The 24,958-nt window shown below is 56.6% G+C and overlaps 1 protein-coding gene across 2 annotated transcripts in view; it reads right to left on the bottom strand.

Annotated features, from left to right (window-relative positions):
• Window positions 1-24,286, bottom strand: part of CLSTN1 (calsyntenin 1) — a 51,196-nt gene extending 26,910 nt beyond the window's left edge. For both annotated transcript variants that reach the window (XM_056110977.1, XM_056110978.1), the window contains exon 1: window positions 24,145-24,286. In XM_056110977.1, coding sequence (XP_055966952.1) covers window positions 24,145-24,232 — 88 coding nt within the window. In that variant the 5' untranslated portion in view covers window positions 24,233-24,286. The remainder of the gene's footprint in view (window positions 1-24,144) is intronic.
• Between the last annotated feature and the right edge of the window lie 672 nt (window positions 24,287-24,958).

The following is a 24,958-nucleotide window of genomic DNA, read 5'->3' as shown; positions in this document are numbered from 1 at the left end:
GAGGCACCCCTAAGCCTCACTGGGCGTGTCCCGAAAATGCGCGCGGAGCTTCAGCACGTGCAGAGGTTAAGGCGCTGGCTTACATCCTGCCGAGCCAGGTTCGAACCCTGAGCACAGGGCCAGAAATACACCCCGAGTGCGGTGGTGTGTGGGTTCCCCCGCCGAAAGAACTAGAAGATACTGGTAAATGAAAGTGCTTGCAGACTTCAGCGCTGCCTTCCAATGCGGGGTGCATGCCTCGCTCATGCACTCCCTGGCTGTGCACTGAGAGACTGGCCCCTGTCCAGACCACGCTGGCACACTAGGCACAGGCCCCGCCACTGGTCCCTGCACGCAGGAGCCAATACATCGCTTGGCACCCCAGATGGGTCCCTTCTGGTTTATTCGTCGGTAACAAGAAATCTGCCCTTTCCAGGAGAGGCGGATGTGGGCCCTTTCCATTCCACACCTGTGCCGGCATATCAGCCCAAGAACAACCCGGCAGCTGGATGTGGGCAGAATACAAGCCATTCCACCAGCGGAGGTGACACGTTTGCACCTGGAACAAGGTGCAAGGAAAGGACCTGTAATAGCTGGGTGCTGGCACTAGGTGGCAGCAGGGGCCTCTGGCGGCAACTTCAGGTTTTGGCGTCAAGCTGCAGCTTGGATACTCGTGGGTGTAATGCAGCAACACTGTATCCCAAAAACATCCCTATTAACGGAGTTATCAATCATAGTGCACACTTTTTTTAAACATACAGCTCTTGGGGACTCAGTGACAACTGGGTAGGGCTTCTTCCTTGCATGCGGCCAACCAGGGTTCAATCCCTGTGGCACTGCTGGGTGTGACCCCCCCAGAGCCAAAAAAGATTCAGTTCTTTTCTCACAGGATCAGAATGCATTTGGGTGAGCAGGTCCGCTGGCCAAAGGGGTCATATGTAACAAAGTGCCAGACTATTGGTATGAAACCTCCAGCTGTTTTTGCCAAAACCCTTGTATTCAGTAAAATCTCCATCCGTTCCAAAATCACAGCATGGAAAGGAATGGCTTCTCCCGGGTACCACCCATGGACATCCCTGTCCCACGCTACCTGCCTGGTCCCTGCACACGATGACACACCCTGAACCCCTACTGAGCAACACCCAAAGCCCCCCCCCCCCCCCGTCACCCACACACATGCTATGTGACGGAGCACACACGCTGTGTCTTTGTTCTGAAGGTCAGGGCCTTGGTCAATCTGGGCATGAGTGTGGGTGCCCCTTAGTGCTGGGGACTTCCGCTAGCAGGAAGGAGACACTAGGGGGACAGTGCCCCCATCCCAGGGACACCCAGGGTCACTTCTGCCCCTAACTCTGGGCCAGAATTAGCCATGTGGCTCCAGCCAGAGGTGCTGAGGTGAGGAAGGGAAGGGCAGATATTGAGAGCAGAAGGAAAATACCCACGTAGGGCCAGAGATGCGGCTAAGGGTGGCGCAGACGCTGCTTGTAGGCGGCTGGGGCCAAACCCTGACACCGTAATGGGCCCCTGAGCACCACCAGGTGCGTACCCAAAACACATTTTTAAAAAGTTACACCACCCCACTGGGGTGACATCCTGCAATTTAGGAAGTAAAGACTTTGGATAACAGTGAACTAAGCTCCTCCGTGCTGGCTACACGGCAAAGCTCCAGTCGCGGCAGCATAAAGCTGCAGGGAAGTCAGGCGTACAGGAACCTGGCAGAGGCCTGGGAAGAGCCCAGTGTCTGCCCATCCAGGGGGCAGCCCAGTTAAGCAGGCCCCGCCCAGGGCAGCCCGCAGATGCAGGCAGCAATCACGGGCTATTGCCAGGGGACCCCGGCGTCTCCGAGGCTCAAGTAACCCTTTTATTCAGCACAAGACAGAGGGGCAGCCACTCAAAACGCACACCCCACGGGTATGGAGACCAGGAGGAAATTCTCTTTTTCTGCTCAGGGGTTGCTCCTTACGGGAAGGGGCGAGGGTCCGCCTCGTACAAGGTAAATCTCTCACTCCAGTGGCCCCGCGGCCTCAGGAGGAAACGCCCTCAACCTGAGCTATGACAAAGCCCCCTTCAGCAGCTGCCCAGGGGCTCCCTGCCACGCCGTGAAACGCTCTTTTCATTCCCCTCCTGGGTTTCCTACAAGTGAACCTCCCTCCCAAGGCGTCTCTAACCAAGCTCTCCCCATGTGGGCTCCAGGGCTTCTTGGTCACGATCCTAAATAAATTTCTTTTTAAATCCGCATATTTCGGGAGCTGAAGCAACAGCACAGTGGATAGGGCGTTTGCCTTGCAGGCGGCTGACCTGGGTTCAATCCCTGGCATCCCATATGGTCCCCCAAGCAGTGCCAGGGGAAATTCCTTAGTGCAGAGCCAGAGGAAACCAAAACCAACCAAACAAACAAACAAAAAAAACAAATCTCCATTTTTCCAAGAGGGTTTCCCCCTGGGGCCTGAAGCTCTGGACCTGATGCTCAGATGCATTCGGCTGTGGGAGCTTAGGGCGTCGAATGAACAGCATCCCCTGTTCATCCATTCAGTGCCAGTAACAGCCCGAGTTGCGACGACAAAAACGGCTCCAAATGGTGACCAGAGTCTCAGGGGTAAATGCCTCCCCAGCAACCTTGAGAACCACCAACTAAGAGCCTCTTCCTTTGGGAAAACCCAGGTTTTCCACATTAAAATCAGGCGTGGACTTCAAATGAACCATCTGAGAATACATGTGAAGATCATTTTGAAGCCCCAGTTCCGGAGCTGGAGAGACAGTACAGCGGGGAACGTGCTTGCCGTGCATGTGGCAGACCCCAGGCTCAATCCCTGGCAACACACTCAGTGCCCTGAGAAGTGCCAGGAGCGATCCCTGAGCACAGGGCCAGGAGTAAGTCCTCAGCACAGCTGGGTGTAGCCTAAAAACAAATTTAAAAACAAAACCAAAAATCACAGTCTCTGTCCTCTTAGAACTTATGTTCAAGCTGAACGAAATAATCTGAGCACAGTCTGCAGATAAACTCTTAAGAAACAGCGCCTTTCTGGGATGCAAGTGTTCCAGCTTAAAGTGGCCACGTCTAATTATTCCTCCACTTCAGAAAACACAACAGAAAATGCACCTTCCTGGGGCTGAAGTGATAGCACCGAGGGGAGGGCGCTTGCCTTGCACAGGGCCGACCCGGGTTCTATCCCTACCATCTCATACGGTCCCCCAAACCCTCCAGGAGTGACGCCTCAGCGCACCAGTAGTGACCCCTGAGCAGTGCCGGGTATGCCCAAAAAACAAAAAGAAAATGCACCATCTTAAGGCACTGGGGGGCAGGCAGGATGCTGAATCTGTGGCACCTCCCACGCCAGCCATGCCCCGAACCCCTTTCCATCCCTCCATTCTGGGAAACCACCTTGTCTCCATCAAGCCCACCACCCTCACCTGTCTTAAGGGAAGTCGCTGCCCAGCCTTTGGACAGGGTTCGAGACTGACCCACAGAACAAGGATCAGAATTCCCTTCCTTTGGGTGGAGGTCAGGGGGTCCTGGGAGCCACTCCCAAGGGGGGGGGGGTTCAAACAGCTGCCAGGGATTTGTGGGCTCAGACCTTTTCACTGACTGCAACGCTGGGGCCCGAACCCTGAACTCACGCCTGTGAGGTTAGGCTCCAGCCCTGCTGGGTGCCACCTTTCACCGCCGACAGCGCCCCCTGCAGGCCAGGCTTTCCAGCACACACCGGCCCACCCCGGCCCACCCCTTTGGGTGTCACCAAGACTTCCCAGATGTCTTCTTTTACACCAAACCAAAACTCGGCCACTCTTTCTCCCCATCCTAAGACTGGCTGGCGGGCGGTCAGAGAAGTGAACTTGAGCTGGGTGCTAATGAATAACGGCTTTCAGAACCCCACCTACAGCCTGCAAAGAACTTCAATGACTTAGTGTAAAAGCAGAAACCAAGGTAAGACATGCCGACGCTTTGCAAGCTGGTGGAGAGAAGTATTTTTGGAACAAAGCCCTTTAACGCCTCTCAGCTCCCATCTTAGTGCACAGAAATTATTCCGAGTGCATATGCTTTTATGCCGTTTTCTGCAGAATTAAATATACTGCATGGCAGGAACAAATCTCATGCCAAACTGCTATGAAAACATTTCAAGTTGCTGATCTGGTGCATCCATTTATCAAGCGCTCCTTATCATGTGAGTCAGTCAGAAGTCGAGTTATGCAACCAAGGCATCCACGATTTCCTTCAGTTCCCTAGTCTGCAATGTTATCAGAAAATACAGACCAAGTTTGCCCTTTTCTCCCTTATCATTTTCACATTTGTCTTGAATTAAAATACGACAGGGCACAGTCCTGGAGCGTAACGTAATAGTCAGCGGCAATCTCCAAGTTCTGTGTGTATTTTCAATCTTCTGACCTTCGTGTACAATGGGAGCGTTCTCATATAGACATGGTCCCAGGCGGCCCCGCTCGGACCCACTGACCTTCACGATCAGCGCCAAGTCCCTAGCAGCTGCCCAAGCCCCACCAGAGGTCAGTGACATCATTAAATGAATCCAGTGCCGCTGAGGGAAAACAAATCGAGATTCCGTCTGCCCCTGTTTTGGCCCCTTTCTTACCTACAATCCCACAACACTAGCGATGGCGAGATAATGGCTTCCAGTGCTGATACATCATTTGGAAAGTAAATGTGTTTCAGTGATAAAACAGAAAACCAAACAGCTCGACCTTATTTTGCCCCGATTCCAGAAGTATGATTATTTTTATTAGAAAGAGCAGAAATCGGACTCGAGCTACAGTTCATGTTTGTTTTGCATGGATGAAGCCTGGGTTGATCCCCAAGAACCCGCAAACGGGGCCACGGGTGGGGCACAGGAGATGAGGCACTTGCATTTAGCTGCCTAGTTCAAGTCCTGGCACCACATACGGTCCCCCTGTGCACCTCTGGCTGTCACTCCTGAGCACCCCGCCCCAAGACACTGGAAAGTGGGCCTGGAAGATGGCTTAAGAGCGTGTGCGTCACTTCTCAGAGCACCAAAGTCTGATCCTCGGCATAACATGGTCACTCAAGCAGGGAGCTGGGAAAAGCCCCCAGGACAACCAGGTGTGTGGCCTCCCCCCCAAAAAGGAACTGAAGCACACCTGCAAATGATGAAGCCTGTGGAGTGCTATTCACAAGAGCTGAGAGGGAGGAACAACCCCAATCCCCCAACAGACAGCGGGTAAACACAGTGTACAGCAAACAGTGAACACTAACACACACCGTCTACACCGCCCTCAAAGGCGTCACTTTAAGAGAGGTGTGGTGCAGTAGGAGTAATAGGGCAGGAAGGGCACTAGCCCTGCACACGGCTGACCCGGGTTCGACCTGTGGCAACCCATGCGGTTCCCCGGGCACAGCCTGGAGTAATCCCTGAGCACTACTGGGGATGGCCCCAAAACAGACAGAACAAAAGCCAGTGCCAAGACTGTGGCTCTGAGTAAAGCAAACAGCTGTGTGCAGACCTGCGTTCAGTCCCTGGCACCCTGAAGACACATACACACACGCGCACATGCCCCACTGCATTCTGTGCGAGGCAGCAAACATCAACGGTCGCCTTCTCGCCTGGTGCTATTTACGTGAAACACACAGAACCGTCCGATCCTCAGAGACAGAAGAGAGGGGGCTCAGAGCGGGGAGGGGGGCGAACTGTTCAGGGGGCACGACGCTCCCTTTGGGGGGTAACAAAAATGTCTTGGAAACAGTCGGAGGTGGCGATCGCTGTGCGACACTGGCATGATCAGCAAGCGTGCGTTCTGAAGGGCGTCCTGAGAACTCAGAGTAGTTCAGAAGCCAGGGCTGCCCAGAGCGGGGTGGGCTCTCTCGGCCGACCCCGCCCGTCGTGGCCTTCCCATGACTCTTCGCCAACGACCACTGTCCCTGCAGAGAAGCAGGCTGGGCAGCGGTTCTGGACTCTCCAAACGGCTGCGGCAGACACAGGCAGGGCAGCCAGGAGAAGACAGCGTCTGCCTGGGCCCCTGGAGGCGCAACCTGCCAGCGGAACCAGATCCTCACAGCTGAACCCCCAGCACCGCACACGCGGGTGGGACCAACAGCTCCTCACCGCTCTACCCAGCAGACGCGCCTTATCCTCAGGCCCACAGGCACCAGGCACAGCAGTCTGGACAAGACACACCTGAACAAGTTCAAATTAGGGCTGGGTGAACAGTACAGCGGGGTGAGTATTTGCCTTGCATGCAGCCGACCCAGGTTCAATCCCCGGCATCCTACATGGTCCTCTGAGCACCTGCGTGATCTCTGAGCACAGAGCCAGGCGTAACCCTGAGCACCACTGGGTGCTCAAAAAAGGTCCCCCCACCAAAAAAAGATGATTTTTTTTTTTTAAATCACACTGTCAGCTCTGACCACAATGGAGTTAAACCAGAATCTGACTGAAAAGACAGATAGGAAACTGCAAATTGCTAGGAGGTTAAAGACACTTCTAAGTAGCACAGGGTTTGAAGAAATCACAGGGAACATTTTAAAATGAAAATTAAGATACAAAGTGCGGGGGTGGGGGGTGGCGGAGAGTATCATAATAGAGCAGGAGGGCACATGCCTTGCACATGACCAAACCACGTTCAATCCAGGCACCACAGATAGTCCTCCGAGCCCCCTGAGAAGTGATCCCTGAGGGCGGAGCCAGAAGCAAGCCCTGAGCATTGCCTGGTGTTACCCCAAAATAGGACCCTGGCTTGAATTCCAGCACTATAGTGGCCCGAGCATCATCAGATATCACTCCGGAGCACCACTGGGTTCGGCCCAAAGTCCCCATTTAAAAAAATGAAATACAGAAGAGACTTCGAAACCTTTAGAAACTGTTTACGTATTGGGTAATATTTCCTTAGTACTAAGATCGGGACCTAGATCCCAGCTAAAGCAAATACAACCAGAAATGCAAGCCCGACGTACAGGGAAGAATCCGGGGCCTGAGCGTGGGTCTAGAGGCACGCAGCGGGGACCAGTTTGTTCCCCCTCCCCGAAGCCCTGAGTCCCGTCAGGAGAGACCCCTGAGCCGAGTCAGGAGGAAGCTCCAAGCCCAGCCAGGTGGAAAACGAAACTGTCTTTGTTCTCTGATGACACAATCTTCTAAGAAAGACAAAGATCCCAAAGCAGCCACAGGAGGGCCGCAACACAGAAGCTCCTCCCTCCCCCACCAGCCGTCACAGCACTACCCCCAGGGAAACATTCAGGCAAGAGGGTTTTGGGGTTTTTTGGGCCACACCTGGCAGTGCTCAGGGATCATTGCTGGAGGGTTGGGGTACCATATGGGGTGCCAGGATCAAAGCTGGGTCGACTGCGTGCAAGGCAAACACCCCACCCACTGCGCGACTGCTCCAGCCCCATTGAGACACAAATCTAACAAAATCTGCACAGGTCTCAAAGTGGAAAATCACAAAACTTGGGAGACACAAAAGAAAGAACTAAATAGGTATTCTATGTTCGAGGACAGACAATATTTTCAAAATGTGTCGCCTTTTGGGGCTGGAGCGATAGCACAGCGGGTAGGGCGTTTGCCTTGCACACGGCCAACCCGGGTTCGATTCCCTGCATCCCATATGGTCCCCTGAGCACTGCCCGGAGTAATTCCTGAGTGCAGAGCCAGGAGTAACCCCTGCATCACCAGGTGTGACCTGTCACTGTCACCGTCACTGTCCTCCCGTTGTTCATCGATTTGCTCGAGCGGGGCCCAGTAATGTCTCCATTGGAGACTTTGTTGTTACTGTGTGTGACCCAAAAAGAAGAAAAAAGATATTATCCTTGGTGGTGGAAAATGGGCACTGGTGGAGGGATGGGTATTTGATCATTGTATAATCGAAACCCAAGCACAAAAAATTGTAAATCTACAACTGTACCTCATGGTGTTTCACTAATAAAAATTAAAAAAAAAAAAAAAAAAGAAGAAGAAAAAGTGTCACCTTTTCTCAGCTTGATTATAGATTTGGGGCCTAAGAGATAGTACAGGTGCATGCCTGGCATGCATGTGACCCAGGTTCAATATCCCATATGGTACACAAAGCCTACCAGGAGTGATCCCTGGGCACAGAGCCAGGAGTCAGCCCCTTGCACACGGCTGACCTGAGTTCTATCCCTGACACCCCATATAGTCCCCCAGCCCACCAGGAGTGAGCCCTGGGCCCTTCTCAACTTCTCCCAACCCCCACCCAGTACCTGGTGCCAAAACAAACCAAAACACCTTACTTCATACAATGTATTCAGAACAGTGTGATACAGAAGAAAGAAAAGGGTCCAGAGTGAGCCATAGTGATAGAACAGCGGCTAGGGAGCTTGCCTAAAGTCTTTTCTCTTTTTTTTCTTTCCAGGTAGGGCTGTTGTTTGTGTCACACCTGGCAGTGCCTAGGGCCAACACAGGTTTGATCCCCGGCATCCCATAGGATCCCCCGAGCACCGCCAGGAGTGAATCCTGACTGCAGAGCCAGGAGTAAGCCCTGAGCATCATCAGGTGTTACCCCAAAAGCACAAAATGAAAGAAAGAAACAAAGAAAGAAAGAAAGAAAGAAAGAAAGAAAGAAGAAAGAAAGACCAAATAGATAAATGCATATAGAAGAGAGTAAAAAGACAGGCCCACAAATAGACCTTTCCTGAGCAACAGTACAGCAGACACGCAGCTAATCCCCGGCATCCCATATGGTTCCCTGGGCACATTAGGAATGATTCCAGAGTGAAGAGCGAGGAGTAACCTCTGAGCACTGCCAGGTGTGGCCCAAAAATGAAAGGGGAAGGGAGGGAGTGTGTGTGTGAGTGGGGGGGGGGGGGGGGGAACTTTTGACAAAGGAGAAAAAGCAAAGCAATACAATGAAATCTTTTCCTTTTATTTGGGGGGGGGTGTTGTGACCCCTGTACTCTGAGAGCCCGGAAACCGTCTTTTCAACAACCTGGAGGAAAGCAAATCTATGCACAGACCTTACACACACACTCCAAGTGGTCACTAAGAGCAAAACACAAACCTAGGAAACTTTTGGAAGATAATGTAAGAGAAAACGTAGGGAAACTTGGAAATAGCGCTGAGTATTTGGAAACAACATCAAAGGAAAGATCCCTGAAAAAGTGTTGATAGGATCCTCCCAGGATGGGAGAAGCATGCTGAAAGTAGACTATCGACCAAACATGATTGCCACCCATTGCCTGTTTTGCAAACCACAACACCCAAAAGGAGAGAGAGAACAGAGGGGAATGCCCTGCCACAGAGGCAGGGTGGGGGGGATGGGGGGTGGGAGGGATACCGGGATCCGTGGTGGTGGGAAATGGGCACTGGTGGAGGGATGGGTATTTGATCATTGTATAATTGAAACCCAAGCACAAAAATTTGTAAGTCTACAACTGTACCTCATGCTGTCTCACTAATAAAAATTTTTTTTAAAAATCCCTGAAAAAAACGATCAATAACCTGTACTTCATTCAAGTTCAAAACTGGGGCCAGCGTGATAAGGCACTTGGACTTGCAAATGCCCCTGGGGCTGGATTCTGGGTCCCCCAATATGGTCCCCCCCGGGCAAGGCCCCCGCCACTGTACTGTCTCTCCAGCCCCACAGCACAAGGCAAAGGACTTGGACAAACTCCTGAGAAGCTCTAGCTAAGGGCTGAGCCATACTCAGCGGCTACGCGTCTGCCTTGCATGTGGCAACCCTGGTCAGATCCTTCGATGCGAGCACTCCCAGGACTCCCTGAGCACTGCGGGTGGTGATGAACAGTAGCCAGAGAGATGGTTCCACGCGCTGATTCAGGCTTACGTGGCAGAGGCCAAGGCTGGAGCGCTGACACCTTCGGCAGAACCCCTGAGAAAGAGTCAGGTCCCAGGGGCTGGAGCACAGCGCGAAAGGCGCTTGCCCTGCACGCAGCTGACTTGGGTTCGATCCCCAGCATCCCATATGGTCCCCCGTGCACCGCCAGGAATAATTTCTGAGTTCAGAGCCAGGAGTAACCCCTGTGCATCACCGGGTGTGACCCAAAAAAGAAAAAAAAATAGTCAGGTCCCAGCTGTGATTCAAACCCTTCCCCGCAATGGGGAAAGTATGCGGACCTGAGTTTCTAAACCCACAGGCAGCATGCCCACTGTGAGCACCCCCTAAGGAGTACTACTAGCCCCTTCCACACACAGAAACGGGCGGAGACGGCAGCGCGATCCACCAGCACCGATATGAGAAAGAGTGGCACGAGGGGGGGTGAGGGGGGCTGGGTTCCCTGACCCGGGCCCTTACACTCCACCCCACACCGCCCGCAGTGCCGGCCGGCCTCACCCTGCAGGACAGGCAGCAGTTCCAGGGAAGACCAAGGGCTTTGGCAGAACCAGGGGCTGAGAGGACTGCTGCCTCACTGACCCGGGACCCGGGACCCGGGACCCGCTACCCGAGGACCAGACCTCAGAAGCTGACCGAGGCTGGGAGCCGGGGGCTGGGGCGCTGGCCCCACGCAGACCACACAGGCCTGGCCCCCAAGCCAAACAAAAGCGCCACACATCACAGTCCCCAAGCTCCCGAGTGTGAGCAGGACAGAACGTGCCCATTTCTGATGACCGGCCTGAAAGAGTTACAAACGATCAAGACCATGGTCGACGCACGCTCCCTTTCTCCAGGAGGTTCTAAAACCCCACTGGGATTTTATCAACATTCCTGACCCAACTCGACGTGCAGGTCCGTAACAAAGCCCGGCTTGTGCTTTCCCGACTATCTTTAATACAGGGGCTAAAGTCAGCCTAGATCAGACGACCCCCCCCCCACCATACACACACACACACACACACACACCCCGAATTTCAGCTTTTCATTTGCTAAGCCATAAAAAATCTCACCCTGACAATAACTTCATTTGTGTCCTCTGGTAAAATGGGCTGATTGAGTGCAATGATTTCTAAAATCGCTTCCATTTCTAGCATTCTAGCCCTGTAATTCAGACGTTGATTTAAACATAGGTCCTTGTAAATAATACAGGAAGTCCCATAAATACAGAGGCATATGGGGTGGGGTGGGGTGGGGGGTCTGGTCTAGACAGATTCGAACTGTAATAAATCATTCAGAAAGCACACTGCGGGGTGGGGGGGGGTTGGATAAAAGAGCAAAATTTTTTTTTCAATGCCAGGGATTTTGAAAATATTTAACACACTAATGCCACAGTAGGAGAAGAACCAGAGGTCACTTCCGGGGCAAGGTGACTTCCCAGGTTAGGGAAGTAAGGTCATGGAGCAGGGCTACAGCGGCCTTTCCGGGGGAACCTGGATTCACTGATAATCGAGAGGACAACACAAACCGCACCCCATAAACCTGCCCCCTTCTCCCCAAAGGCCTGCGGGACAGGCTGTGCCAGGGAGTCTGCACTCCTGCCTCTGAGAAACCTCAAGGGCTTGTCAGGAAGCAGATGGGGGGGGCAGGGAGCAGGGAGCACCCGGGGCTGTGGGAGGAGCCGCAGGGCAGGGAGCACCCAGGGCTGTGGGGGGAGCCGCAGGGCAGGGAGCACCCAGGGCTGTGGGGGGAGCCGCAGGGCAGGGAGCACCCCGGCTGTGGGGGGAGCTGCAGGGCAGCCCTGGCTCCTTGCCACTGGGCAAACGCCTTCCCTCCAGAGCAGGCACAGACCCAGGGCAGGCCGAGACACTGCCGAAGAATAAGCCCAATAAACCTGGCTTTCAGGTCGCCTGCCACTTTTTTTTCCATCCATTCTTGTATTTTCACTCACTAAAAACGCCAACTGGGTGCCAGAAAGATAATGCAAGTTGAGGTGGCTGACAGGGGTTTGACCCCCCACACTCATACGGAAGCCCCCTCCCCGGCAGAGAACCAGGAAAAGCCCCTAACCAGTACTAGGTGTGACCCCAAATAACAATGATCTCAGAGAGGCAGGGGTTTTTTGGTTCTTTTTTTTAGCCCTTTTAACTTCAATTTTAGCACAGTAAAATTGCTAAAATTTCTCTAAGTAAGAGAAATCTGAGGAGGAGAAAGAAAGGGCCGAGCTCAAGAGAGAACGTGGGCTTCTCTGAGGGAAGCTGGTGGAGGGTTGCCCAGAGTCAGACACAGATGACACTGCAGGCAGCAAGGATGGGGGGGGGGGGGGGGACACACACAGGACACCGGCCTCTATTGAGCTGCTCTCGCCTTCTCTTCCCATACTGGTACCAGAGACGGGACCAGGGGACCCAGGTCAGGTCCACTTCACTGTCTGTCCCAGCCCCTGACTTTTTTGCACAGAACCACTTTATTTTTCCAGGATGAAGAGGAAGAGGTGAGAGGGAGCTGCCGGGAAGTGGCCGTGGACAAGGCAGTGGATGGATACACACACACACCCACACACACACCACACACACCACATACACCATCATACACACACCACCACACACACCACCAGACACACATCACACACCATCACGCGGCCAGCTGGCAATTCTTCAGCACGTGAGCATACACAGAAGGTTCTGAGGAATCAACCGGATGGCCCTGCTCTGCAGCAGACCACCCAGCAGCCCTCTGGGAGAGGAGCACTGGCCATGTGCCACTCAGTGACCACCTGGGGCAGAGCACCAGGCTCATTCTGCAGAGATGCAGCCCCCAGCAGGAGGCTGGGATCACCAGGTACCTTCCTGAAAGGTCACTACTGGGGCAAGAGTGACAGTACAGCAGACCGGGCATTTGCCCTGCATGCTGCCAACCCGGGTTCCACCCCCGGCACCCCATATGGTCCCCTGAGCACAGAGCCAGGAGTAAGCCCTGAGCAACACTTACAAACAAACATCTGAGGGTGTCGTGTGATTTTTCTTGGGGGGCACTTTCTTTTTTTTCTTTTTGGGTCACACCTGGCGATGCACAGAGGTTACTCCTGGCTCTTCACTCAGGAATTACCCCTGGCGGTGCTCAGGGGACCATATGGGATGCTGGGAATCGAACCTGGGTCGGTCGCGTGCAAAGCAAACGCCCTACCCACTGTGCTATCTCTCCAGCCTTGGGGGGTACTTTCTGACAGGTGCTTGGGGGGTGAGGAGTCACCCCCAGATACTCAGCCAACTGAGCTGTACCCTGCAGGGCTGGGTCTCCAGGGCTAGCAATGCCAAAGGGACTGTCGCAGACTCAGCCCAAAGAGACTGGCGCGGTCACTCACCCAGTCAGTCACTCCTTAGGAGAAGCTCAGTGGCCTGCGGGGCCAGTCCCAGAACGTCAGGCTAGAGGTCCTGTGCACAAGGACGTGGTGCTCAGGTCCCGTGGAGCTGCGAACTCGTGGCCGCATCCGGCACTGACGCATTCGTCCCCGGCCGACGCTCAGGGACCAGGTGGTGCCAGAGATGGAATCAGAGTCTGCCACATGCAAGGTTTGTGCCTTAACCCCTGGATCAGCACTTGTGGCAGGGGGTGGGGGGATGGGTGGAGAATGGGGCACACCCAGTGATGCTCAAGGGTTACTCCTGGCTCTGCACTCAGGAATTACTCCTGGTGGTACTCAGGGGACCATATGGGATGCCGGGGATTGAACTTGGGTGGGCCGCATACAAGGCAAACGTCCTGCCCACTGTACTATCACTCTGAGCCCCTCCACCCCACATACATTTTTTTGGGTTTTTGTTTTTTTTTGTTTTTGTTTTTTTGCTTTTTGGGCCACACCCAGCGATGCACAGGGGTTACTCCTGGTTCATGAACTCAGGAATTACTCCTGGTGGGGTGTTCGGGGGACCATATGAGATGCTGGGGATCAAACCTGGGTTGGCTGAGTGCAAGGCAGACGCCCTACCCGCTGTGCTATCGCTCCAGCCCCTTGGCTTTAATTTTTAGGTCACACTTGGCAGAGCTTAGGGATCATTCCTGGCAGGGGCTGGGGACCACATGGGGTGCCTGGGATTGAACCCGGGCTGGCCAAGTGCAAGGCAGCACCTTACCCGGTACGCTGTCTCTCTAGCTCCCTCTCCAAGGCCCCCTTTTTTTTAACGCTTGCTTGAGTCAAATGCATCCACAGAGCATTAACTAATTTATATAGACTCGAGAACTCGGGAAATTGCAGGGAAGATCCAAAGGAAATATTCTTAGGCAGAAGTACTCTTTAGTGAGAAACAAATGACTGTAAATTGTTCTCTCAATGGTGCTGCTGGCCAGGGGTCTCTCAAAGGGCCCCTGCGGGTACAGGCAAACTCCTGGGAGTGGAGGCACAGCCCACCCCAGGCCTCCCCTGTGGGGGCCCTCAGGAGTGGGGTGTGCGTCTCCTCCTCCTTCCTCTTCTGTTTGGGACCACACCCAGGGGTGCTCAGGGCTCACTCCTGGAGAGACACAGGGGACCATACGCGGTGCTGACTGAATCCGGGGCAGGTGCGAGCCAGACAAGTCCCTGCACTTGCCCCTGTACTCTCTGCGGCCCCTTTTTCCTTCTCAAGACCCAGGAGCGGAAGTCTTCCCGACCACCCTCCTACGCTGGCAGGGTCACCCAGAGGTCAGGTGCAGCCCCCCCCCTTTACCTGGGCTTCCCTCTCCCCGCCTCAGCTGGCAAGCCCCACCCAATCCCGCAGGGCCACTCCAGGACGCCCCCACAGCTGGAACACACCACACACTTGGACACATGTACGCGTATACGCACAGCATGTGAGTGTATGTGCGCGCGTGGGAAGCCAGGGGGGGTCTCTGCAGACTCACCCTAGTCCACAGTTACTGAGGGAAGAGCTGGGCTTCTGAAGCCCCCTCGATTCCTAACCATTTCCGGGGGGAAGACCATGCGAGCGGCGCTCTGCCAAGGGGTTGGTGCTTCCGGGAAGGAGCTGGCACCACAGGTGGGCTCCCCCAGAGCATGCGGGACTCAGGCGGGGCCTACAGACCCTGCCCTCCTCTGAGCTGGCCCACCCTGCCCCCCCCCCCACTGCTTTGGCAATCTCCGAGCACAGAGCTGGGAGCTGCCCCGCCTCCAGAATACTGCCAGGTGCAGGGGCTGGGCCACCCAACCAAAAGGCCTCTCGATCCGGACTAGAGAGTAGCTGCACAGCGGGTCCAGTGCTCACTTTGCATGCAGCTGACCCGGGTTCGATTCCCGAGATCGTACAGGGTCCCCCGAGCCCTACCAAGAGTGATTCCTGAGTGCAGAATCCAGAGTAACCCCTGAGCACTGCCAGGTGCGGCCCCAAAACAAAAACGGAACAAGAAACCAAGCAAGCAAACAATAGCCACATCGAACCCTCGGCTGGGCAGCGCTGAAAGAGCCAAGGGCCAATTCTGCACAGGAGAGGGAGGACCAGGCTCCATTCCAGTGCGGCATGGGCCTAGAGCACGGTCAGGAGCGACCCCTGAGCAATGTGCAGGAGCAGCTGTGGAGCAAAGAGGAGAGTTGGCCCAAAAACAAACCCAAACAAATGAATAAGTAACGAAGCTGAGGGGCTGGACAGCTAATGCAGGGACAGTACAGGGACGGTGCAGGGCTTAAGCCCCTCGCCTATCCTCTTGCAGCTGATGAGGTGTCTGTTCAATCCGTCCCCGGTACCACAGAGGGTCACCCGGAGCCCACCGGGAGTAGTCACTGAGCAGAGTCGAAGTGAGCCCTCAGCACTGCCAGGTATGGCCCTCCAAAATAAATAACACGTTTGATTTCATGTGAAAGAGTCACTTTTTAGCCGAGGTTTTGAAGACACTCATTAGCTGCTTCCCTTAATTAAGCAAAGCAGGCTTTCGCGCTGGGCACGGACATGGTCCTCGCTTGCCAAATGGCACGGCCAGATTCGGAGGCTGGGCAGAGAGCGACAGATATTTACAAACAGTTCAGAAGTGAGCCCCGAACGCAGTCAGACCCGGTTCCAGGATCCAGACGAGACCGGGCCTCCACCCGGCCAAAGTGCACAGGTAGGAGAACCGGGCAAGGTCTAGGGAGGGACCCTGAAGGTAAACACACCTGCTGGGGGCCGGCCTCAATCCCATCAGGCCACCCAGCCCGACCTTGGTCTGCAGCATTGTCTATTGTGAACTTAGTATAGCCCGTCCTTTGTTAGGCGCTGGGACACACCTCCACCCTCAGGCCACCAGGGAACAAAAGGCTTCCGAAGAGGGTGCCCCAGGGAGCACCTGCGTCAGTCAGCCAGCCGGAGGCAGGACCAGACCCCACCGCTGCCCAGTCTGTATCAGGCCAGCTTCCACCAATATCTATGGGGGGGGGGGGCCTGCAGCGGCCTTAGTTGTCTCAAGCCACATCTGAATTCTGCAAGATGAAACGGCACTGGGGTCTGCATCTCACGCAGAATAAATTATGTCCTTTCAAGCCACCAAATGCACTCTACAAATCATCCTCTAGTTTGACACATCCTCCAATTAGGGTGTGCCATTCCATTTTTTTTTCCCCTGTGTTGGTCCTTAAAGTAAAACCACAAGGAAAACATTTCTATTAAAAAAAGCTCAGACTGGGGCCAGGCGACAGGACAGCGGGGAGGGCAGGACAGCGGGGAGGGCGCTTACCTGGCACAGGGCTGACCCATATGGTCCCCTGGGCACTACCAGGAGTAACCCCTAAGCATCAATCACTGGGTGTGGTCCCCACCTCAGAAAAAGCTCAGACTAAATGCCTCTGGTGCAGGTCAAGTGGATTTCAATATCAAATGTTACCTTCATTTCTCCTGAGTTTTAACATTCATTTGGAGAGGCCAGAGAGATATAAAGCAGGCAGGTAGTTTGCTCTGCATGCAGCCAACCCCATTTAGTCCCCCAGGCACTGCTGGGAGTGATCCCTGAGCATTGCAAATAATAATAATAATAAAATTCACTTTGAACCAAAGTCCTATTTCCAGGGCCAAGGATGTGGCCTGGGGCAAGAACAAGCCCTGGGTGTGAAACCAAGGGACATAAAACAACAACAACAAAGGAGTCTGATTTCTACACCGGGATCAGGTAACTAAGCATGATCGGGCGAACTGGCCCAAAGGGCTGGCACAGGCCTCACGTGCAGGGGCCCAGACCCAACCCCACAAGGGCAGCATTTCCGGTCAGCGGCTGGGGATGATGACACCCGCCCCCCAGCACGGGCCGAAGGGAGCCTAGGCGGTCCCACCACTGAGCTCACACTGGGTCTTGGGGACTGGTGCTGTGTGTGCCTGCAGGGCTGGGGGCTGAAGATGAGACAAGGATGAGTTTCAGCCCTGGAAGGCGGGAGGCGGCGGAGAGCAGCAGCTCCAGGAAAGGGTTCCTTTGTGAGAGGGAGCCCTGGCGCCCAGAGTCAGGGGCCTGTAAGGACTGTCTGTGTCCCGTCAGGCTTCTTCCAACGCCAGCCCAGGTCCTACGAGGGAGGCAGAGGCAGGAAGAAATGGGTGGATGAAATGCCAGTTTAGCCCCAGAGTGGGAAACAGCCACGAGCTCGGGGAGAGGGAGCAGAGAGCGAGGGCTGAGCGTGGGCTCACGGCACTCAGGAGCCAGGCGCTGCCAAGAGGGCCCGGGGCAGGGGAGGAGCAGCCCCCAGTCACCACAGGGCATGGCTCAAAAGCCAAAACAGGGGTGGCTAGACAGTTCGTGCAGGGGTTAAGGCACTAGGTGCAGAAGTCATGAAGCACCAGCGGGTGCAGTCAAAAAGAGAAAACTCCTGGAGATCGGTGAATGCAGTATCCCGGCATCGCATCTGTCGCCAAGCACCACCAGGAGTAATTTCTGAGTGTAAAATCAGAGTAAGCCCTGAGCATCACCAGGTGTGACTGCCCCCCCCCAAAAAAAAAGAAAAAGAAAAAAACCAAGGAGAGATGAAGAGGGGGAACAACTCACAGGAATGTTTCTGGGGCCAAGAGTGAATGAAGAGGGGCTGGAGCGATAGCACAGCGGGTGGGGCATTTGCCATGCACGCGCCGAGTTCAATTCCCAGCACCCCATAGGGTTCCCCGAGCACCACCAGGAGTAACTGCTGAGTGCAGAGCCAGGAGTAACCCCTGAGCATTGCCGGGTATGACCCAAAAAGCAAAAAAAAAAAAAAAGTGAGCGAAGAGGGGCCTGAACAGAGGGAAGGGTGCTTGTCTTGCACTTGGCCGACCCAGGTTTGATCCCCAGCATCCCATAGAGTCCCGACAAGCCTCCAGAACTGATCCCTGAGGGCAGAGCCCGAAATAAGCCCTGGGCACCAGGGGTATAGCCTTTGGGGGGAAAAAAAAAGCAAAATTTAAAATGGTGAGTAGAGGGCCGGAATCATAGTACAGTGGGTAGGGCGTTTGCCTTGCACACAACCGACCCAGGTTCGATCCCCGGCATCCCATATGCTTCCCCCAAGCACCACCACGAATGATTCTGAGTGCAGAGCCAGGAGTGACCCCTGAGCATTGCTGGGTGTGACCCAAAGAGCAAAAGAAAAGAAAAGAAAAGAAATAGAGGGAGAGCAGGGGTGTGGCTGGATGGTAAAGGAAGAAGGACTTGGTTGGACGAGGGCACTCTGAAACCCATTGAAACCCATCCCAGTGGTCTGTCAAAGTGCTAAGCAGAGGTCTCGGAACCCCGACCAGAACTGCAACAGCCCTGCCCGGGGGCGGCGGCAGCGTGCCTGCCCACCTCCTGAAAGATAACCCTGACCGGCACCAAGTGGCTGCGTGGGAACAGAACATAGCCTGAGACCCTGGCCTGTAGATGGGACATCCTATGGCCAGCAGCGGACACACGCCGGGGGCTGCCTGATCTCAGGCTCTCACGGCTCTGGAAACAGGAAGCCAGAGGTCAAGGGGCAGCTGAGGAAGAACGGGTCTCCTGGGACCTCGCGGGCATGGCGCTATCCCATTCCTAGGGCCCCCCTCTCACGACCTGTCACTTCCCCCGGAGACCCACCTTCCAACGCCTCTGAAGAGGGAGGCGGGTTTAAGCCCCAACACCCTGGCTGGGAGGACGGAGGCCTTGATACCACAAGCTGGACACATCTCGGCATTCCCAAAGAGTGTGAAGCAGGCCCGGGACTCTCCCACGGACAGGCACATCCAGCTGCTGGCCCCAAGAAACTGTTTCCAAGAGGGTGACAGCACCCTAAGAGGAGGCGAGGCTGGGGCTGCATGACCCTGTGCACCCACTAATGTTGCAGGTTCCTCTGACTTCAGCTGAATTTGTGGTGTGCAAACTGCCTTTCAATACAATACCAACTTTATAGAAAAGTCTTCTTTGATCTTGAAGGAGGAGTTTGGGGAAGCTCATGGCAAGGCTAACTTGCTAAGAAGAGGGCTGGAGAGACAGGATGGGGGGGGGAGGTGCAGCCTTGCACAGTCAGTCTGGGGACCCCACAGGGTCCCCTGAGCATCACCGGCAGGAGGGACGGCTGAGCACAAGGCCAGGAGTAAACCCTGAGCATCGTCAGCTCTGGCCCAAGGGCTGAAAAGGAAAAGAAGGGGTGGCAGAGGCCGGGAGGAGCCGGGTGCGGGGGCTCGTCCTCTCCCACGCGCTGCCTGGGCGCTGCCTGGGCTCAAGGAGTCAGGAGCCCGCGGGCTCGGAAGCTCGCGAATTCCCTTACTTGGAGGGAACTGAGTCTCTGCCTGGACTTTAAAAATAACAAAGCCTTAGCAACAGATCTTGTGAAAATTTTTAAATCTAATAATAATATCATCCTACAGCAAAATGAGAAAAGGGACGAAAATACCCGAAAACCCTACAAGTGGAGAGAAAGGACCTTTCACGTCAGGGACAAGGGAAGGAAGTATCCCAGCCCCCCACCCCCACCCACCTCCCAGCCTGTCCAGGGGAACTGACCGTCCATTGGACAGCGCCTATTTCTGGTCTCGGCATATCTCTGCCCCTGTCAAAAGTTCCTTTCTGAAGAGTTGGGTATTTTGGGTTCTTCTGCAGTGCGAGAACATGCTGCCGAGATCCTCCCCACCCACCTGGAACGCACACTCCGAAAGCTCTATGGTCTGCGCTTTATAACACCTCAAGCTGCAATCTCATTTCTAATAAAGACACAATTCGTTAAGGGCCTCTGCTCTAACCAAACCAAGACCACAGAAAGAGCAAGCGATCCTTGTAAGAGCACATGAGCGGGGCCGGAGCGATAGCACGGCGGGGAGGGCGCTCGCCTGGCATGCAGCCAACTCAGGTTCGATCCCCAGCATCCCGTATGGTCCCCTGAGACCACAGGGAGTGATTCCTGGGTGCAGAACCAGGAGTAACCCCTGGGCATGGCCCCAAAACTAAAGTTAAGTCAAAATAAAAACACAATGAGCTGGGGGGTGCAGAGACAGCACAGTGGGTAGGCGTGTTTGCCTTGCATGCGCTGACCTGATTCAATCCCGAGCACCCCATATGGTCCCCCAAGCACCGCCGGGAGGAAGCCCGAAGCACTGCCAGGTATGGCCCCAGAACAAAAAAAAACAATGATCTCAGAATTCAACTAAATCAAATGTGAATTTGAATATATGAATACATCTGTTAAAAAAAAAAGAATCAGGGGCTGGAGAGATAGCACAGCGGGTAGGGCGTTTGCCTTGCACGCGGCCGACCCAGGTTCGATTCCCAGCATCCCATATGGTCCCCTGAGCATCGCCAGGAGTAACTCCTAAGTGCAGAGCCAGGAGTAACCCCTGTGCATCGCCAGGTGTGACCCAAAAAGCAAAAAGCAAAAAAAAAAAATAAATAAATAAATAAAAAGAATCAGCCAAAAACTGCCCTACCTTACAAAGCAATAGTGAAAACACTTTATTCCTATTTGTGTGCTCAAAAAGCTTGCTTCCCTCAAGTGATTCACCGTGCGCATTAAGAGTTGGTTCAGTCAGCTTAAGCAAATCCTGTGATGTCATGGGATTTCGGCCGTCTATAATTTCAAGACACACATTCAACCCGGTTCAATCCCCAGCACCACAGATGCCCCAGGTGCCACAGAGGGTGGGGCAGAGAGGCGGTATGGTCCTGGGAGTCCTTAAGTGCCACCCCCCCCCAAAACAAACAATGTTAACATGGGGGCCAGAGACCTAGTGCAGCCGCGAGGGCACTTGCCTTGAACACGGCTGAGCCGGGTTCAAGTCCCGACACATACACTCTCCCCCAAACCCTGCAAGGAATGATCCTGAGCACAGAGCCAGGAGTAAGCCCTGAGCACAGTCTCCAGGTATGATCCCCAAACCAAAAATAATTGGTTTTTTAAGTTACAGATTTTTTTTAAATCCCCAGATGGGAGAGAACGCTCGTGAGCTGAGCTCAGGCTTTGCGGGCAGGAGGGTTAGGTTCAATCCCAGCACTGCGTGGTCCCCAGCGCACAGCCAGGAGTGACCCAAATCAGCAGTTCCTGACTGTGGCCCCCAAACAAAAGACAGTCAAGAGAGGATAAACCCAGGGGCCGGAGTGATAGCACAGCGGGTAGGGCGTTTGCCTTGCACGCGGCCGGCCTGGGTTCGATTCCCCGGCATCCCATATGGTCCCCCAAGCACCGCCAGGAGTAATTCCTGAGTGCAGAGCCAGGAGTGACCCCTGAGCATTGCTGGGTGTGACCCAAAAAGCAAAAAAAAAAAAAAAAAAAGGATAAACCCTTTCAGTTTGCTGCGATGTGGATGGGACTAGAGAGCATTACGACCAGAGGAGACCCAACGCCAGACGCTCTTGCTCCTCTGAGCTTTAGGGAAGGTCCACATTAGGGAAGATGGGGCTGAGGAGGGCTGGGAGTGGGGAGTGGGCAGGGCTGGGGCCAAGCTCCCAGTGAAAGGTGACTCTCCCAGCAGTGCGGTGAGGGCAGCCTCTCCGGGAAGCAGCCGCGTCACCCGGGGCTGGGGAGAGAGGCCTGGAGGGCTGCGGGCAGCCGTGGGACTCGGAAGCCCCAGGATCGAGCCCCCCCACCACAGGCCTGACGGCAGTCCCCGGGAACGTTAACTGTTTTCACGATATTCATATCGACTTTGAAGTTTCTTTATTTCAAGTTTCTGTTTCCAGATGGAGTCAGGAGGCCCGCAGCAAGGGCACGACAAGGATACTGCTGCTAAGATTTGGGCTGACTCTATCTTGAGCACGAGAGCTACAATTTAAGTGAAATACAGACAGCTCAGAGGCAGGGCTCTCCGCAGCGAGCCAGGTGCAATTGCCCACATCCCCTAGAGTCCCCCAAGCCTGCCAGGAGTGATCCCTGAGTGCAGAGCTGGGAATAAGTCCTGAGCACCACTGGGTGTAGCAGGCACAGACGCACACACGCACGCGCACGCACACACACACACACACACACACGTCAAATCCAGTGGCAGAGGACGTGGCTCACTGGTAAAGCATACGTTCTACATACAGGCAGGGAACCTGACTTCAATCCCTAGCGCCACATTAAAAAAAAAAATCTTAAAAGTGAAATTTAGGATTCCATAAAGAGCTACGGCGTTTGCCATGCACAGGGCCCACCCAGGTTCGATCCCATGCATCCCACACAGTCCACCCCACCCCATCCTGGCGGTGCCGGGGAGTGCCACCTGGAGCAATTTCTAAGCGCAGACCCGGGAGAAAGCCCTGAGCACTGCCAGGTGCGATGCTCCCCGGTCCCTGCAAAAAAGACAGCTGTGAAACAGAACCCACAGCACAAGACTGCGGCAGCTTCCAGGCAGCCCTTCTCCCATCACCAACAGCAGAGTGGGACCCGGCTAAGGAGGATGGACACAGCTGATGATGGCAGGCTGTCCCGCGGCCCCAGAAATTCTGGTACGAGGTGAATGGCCATTTCACTGGCTCTGGTTTGGTGGGCTGGGGGCCGTTCCTGGGACCGCGTGTGCCGAGAGGGGCTGGGGTTCCTGCAGTCAGAGGGCTTCAACTCTTCTCCACTCCCCTGCCAGGCCCTGCGGAGCCCACCCTCCAAGTCTCCCAGCTGAACTCTTGACTTGTAAAGGTCATCTGGCCCGTTTCAAAATGAAATCAAGGTATAAGCATTCCCGGAACAGACACCATTTTCTCTTTTCTTACTTTTTTTTGGGGGGGGCCTCAAAACAGTTTACCGGGAGTCCTGGGGGGGGGGGGTGGAAGGCGACGGGCTCGGCCAGCCCCATCTCCGCAGCGTACAGCCGCAGGAAAGAGACACCATTTTCTCACTTCTTGGGGTTCACAGAACCCATGCAAACAGCAAAACTGAGGTTCAAATAAATGCATCATGTTAGGGGACCCCCGGTTCTCTGCTCAGGGGATCCAGTGGTGCCCCAGGCCAAACCGGGGCTGGCACCAGGCGAGCCTGTCCACGCCAGTGGTACTGCTGTTACTCTGCAGACCAAGAATTCCGTTCTTTCCTGGGGGTGGGCTGGGGAGTGCCACCAGGAGCAATTTCTAGGTGCAGACCCGGGAGAAAGCCCTGAGCACTGCTAGGCAGGGCGGGCGCAGCAGGGCTGGAGGCCACCTGCACCCCTCAGCCCACTGACCTGGCTCGGTCTGTCTCTGCACCACTGCAAATGCTTTGGAGCATAAAAGGATCAAGGAAAGCTCAGAGCCCGTTAGCAAATTACCGAGGAGTCGAGTTACTCGCCGAGTCTAGCTGACCAGTCCAGCGCACGCCCGACGCATCCCGCATCCCGGGGGCAGCTGGACCGGCCCCAGGAAACACCGGCCCGAACCAGCGATGCTGCGCGCGCCCTCGGGTCCCCTGGCACCCAGTGCCGGCCGGCCGGGGGGTCTCGAAACGGGTGGGCCTGACCCCCCAAAGCGCAAGTCCGGCCCTCCGCATCGCCGGACCCGCCCACCTGCCGCCCCAGCCCTGCAAAGCCCACTCCCCAGCTGGCGCCCGGGAGGAGCCTCGCGCCTCGAGCCCACGCACAGCCCCGGCGGGGGGCCGGGCGCCCCGAGTGGACGGTCCAGCGGGCGCCGCCGCCGGCCCTGCCCTTCTTCCCCCAGCCCAGAAGGCGCGTTCCCCTCGGCTCGCCCGGGGCCGTCCGGGCCCGCCGTGCCCCCGCGACCCCCGGCGCTCCGGGAGCCCCACGCGCGGGCAGCGGGCAGCGGGCAGCGGGCAGCGCGGGCAGGGCCATCCGCAATGCGCCAGGCCGGCCGGCCGGGAGGAGGCAGGTGCGCCCGCACAAAGGGCCGGGGGCCCGCGAACGGCGCGTGGGGGCGGCGGCGGCCCCGCGCCCCCCGCCCCCCGGCGGCCCCCGAGCCCCCCGAGCCCCGCGCCCCACGTGACCCCGCGCCCCCGCCCCGCGCCCCCTGCACCCCGCGGCCCCGGCCCGCGCCCCGCGCGCCCCCGCCCCCGCGGCCCCCGACCCCCCGGTCCCGCGCCCCCGCCCCGCGCGCGCCCCCGAGGACCCCCGCGCCCCCGCTCACCTCGCGCGGCCCAGACCCCGCCGCCGCACAGCAGCAGCCCGGCCAGCAGCAGCCCCGCGGCCGGGGCGAGCGCGGGCGGGCGCGGCATGGCGGCTCGGGCGCGGGGGGCGACGGCAGGGCGCGGGGGGCGCGGGGCGCGCCGAGCGGGGTCGCTCCGGGCCGGCCGCCGAGCCTGGGCCGCGCGCTCGGGCCGCGGCGCCTCCCCTCAGCGGGCGCGGCGGCGTTCGCGGGCGGCGGCGGCGGCGGCGGCGACTAAGATGGCGGCGCGCGCGCGCGCGGCTCCGCAGGGACCGGCCGGGGGCGGGCGCGGGGGCGCGCGCGGCGGGGGCGCGCGGGGACCGGCCGGGCGGGCGGGCGGGCGCGCGCGCTCGGCGCCGCAGGGCTCTGTCCGGGTGCGGGCGCGCGCGGCGGCGGGGGAGGGAGGCGCGGGGGCGCGCGGCGGGGGAGGGAGGCGCGGGGGCGCGCGGCGGGGGCGCGCCCGCGGAGGCGAGGACCGGGCGAGGCTCGCCACGCGCGCGTTCCCACGCTCCGGGACCCCCGGGGCCCGGCGCCCCCGCAGCCCAGACCCCGCTCCGGGCCGCGCAAAGCGCCCCACCCCGTGCCAAGGCCTCCCAGGACCTGCGGCGCCTCTTGGCGGGTCCCGAGGAGGGTCCCCAGGGGCCCGGTCCACCTCCCGTGGACCGCAGCAGCCGCTGTCCGAGGCCCGGAGGTCCAGACCCGAAGCCCCCTCCCGCGCGGCCGGGGATGCCGCGGAGTGCAGGGGGGCTCGGGCGCGCCCTCCCCCCGCCTCCACCCACCCGGGGTAGAACGTCGG

This window comes from Sorex fumeus, unplaced genomic scaffold (genome assembly GCF_029834395.1).
Source record: "Sorex fumeus unplaced genomic scaffold, SorFum_2.1 ptg000011l, whole genome shotgun sequence".
NCBI classification, from domain to species: domain Eukaryota; kingdom Metazoa; phylum Chordata; class Mammalia; order Eulipotyphla; family Soricidae; genus Sorex; species Sorex fumeus.
Note: the sequence above shows the minus strand (reverse complement) of the source record. Positions and strands in the feature narration are given on the sequence as shown.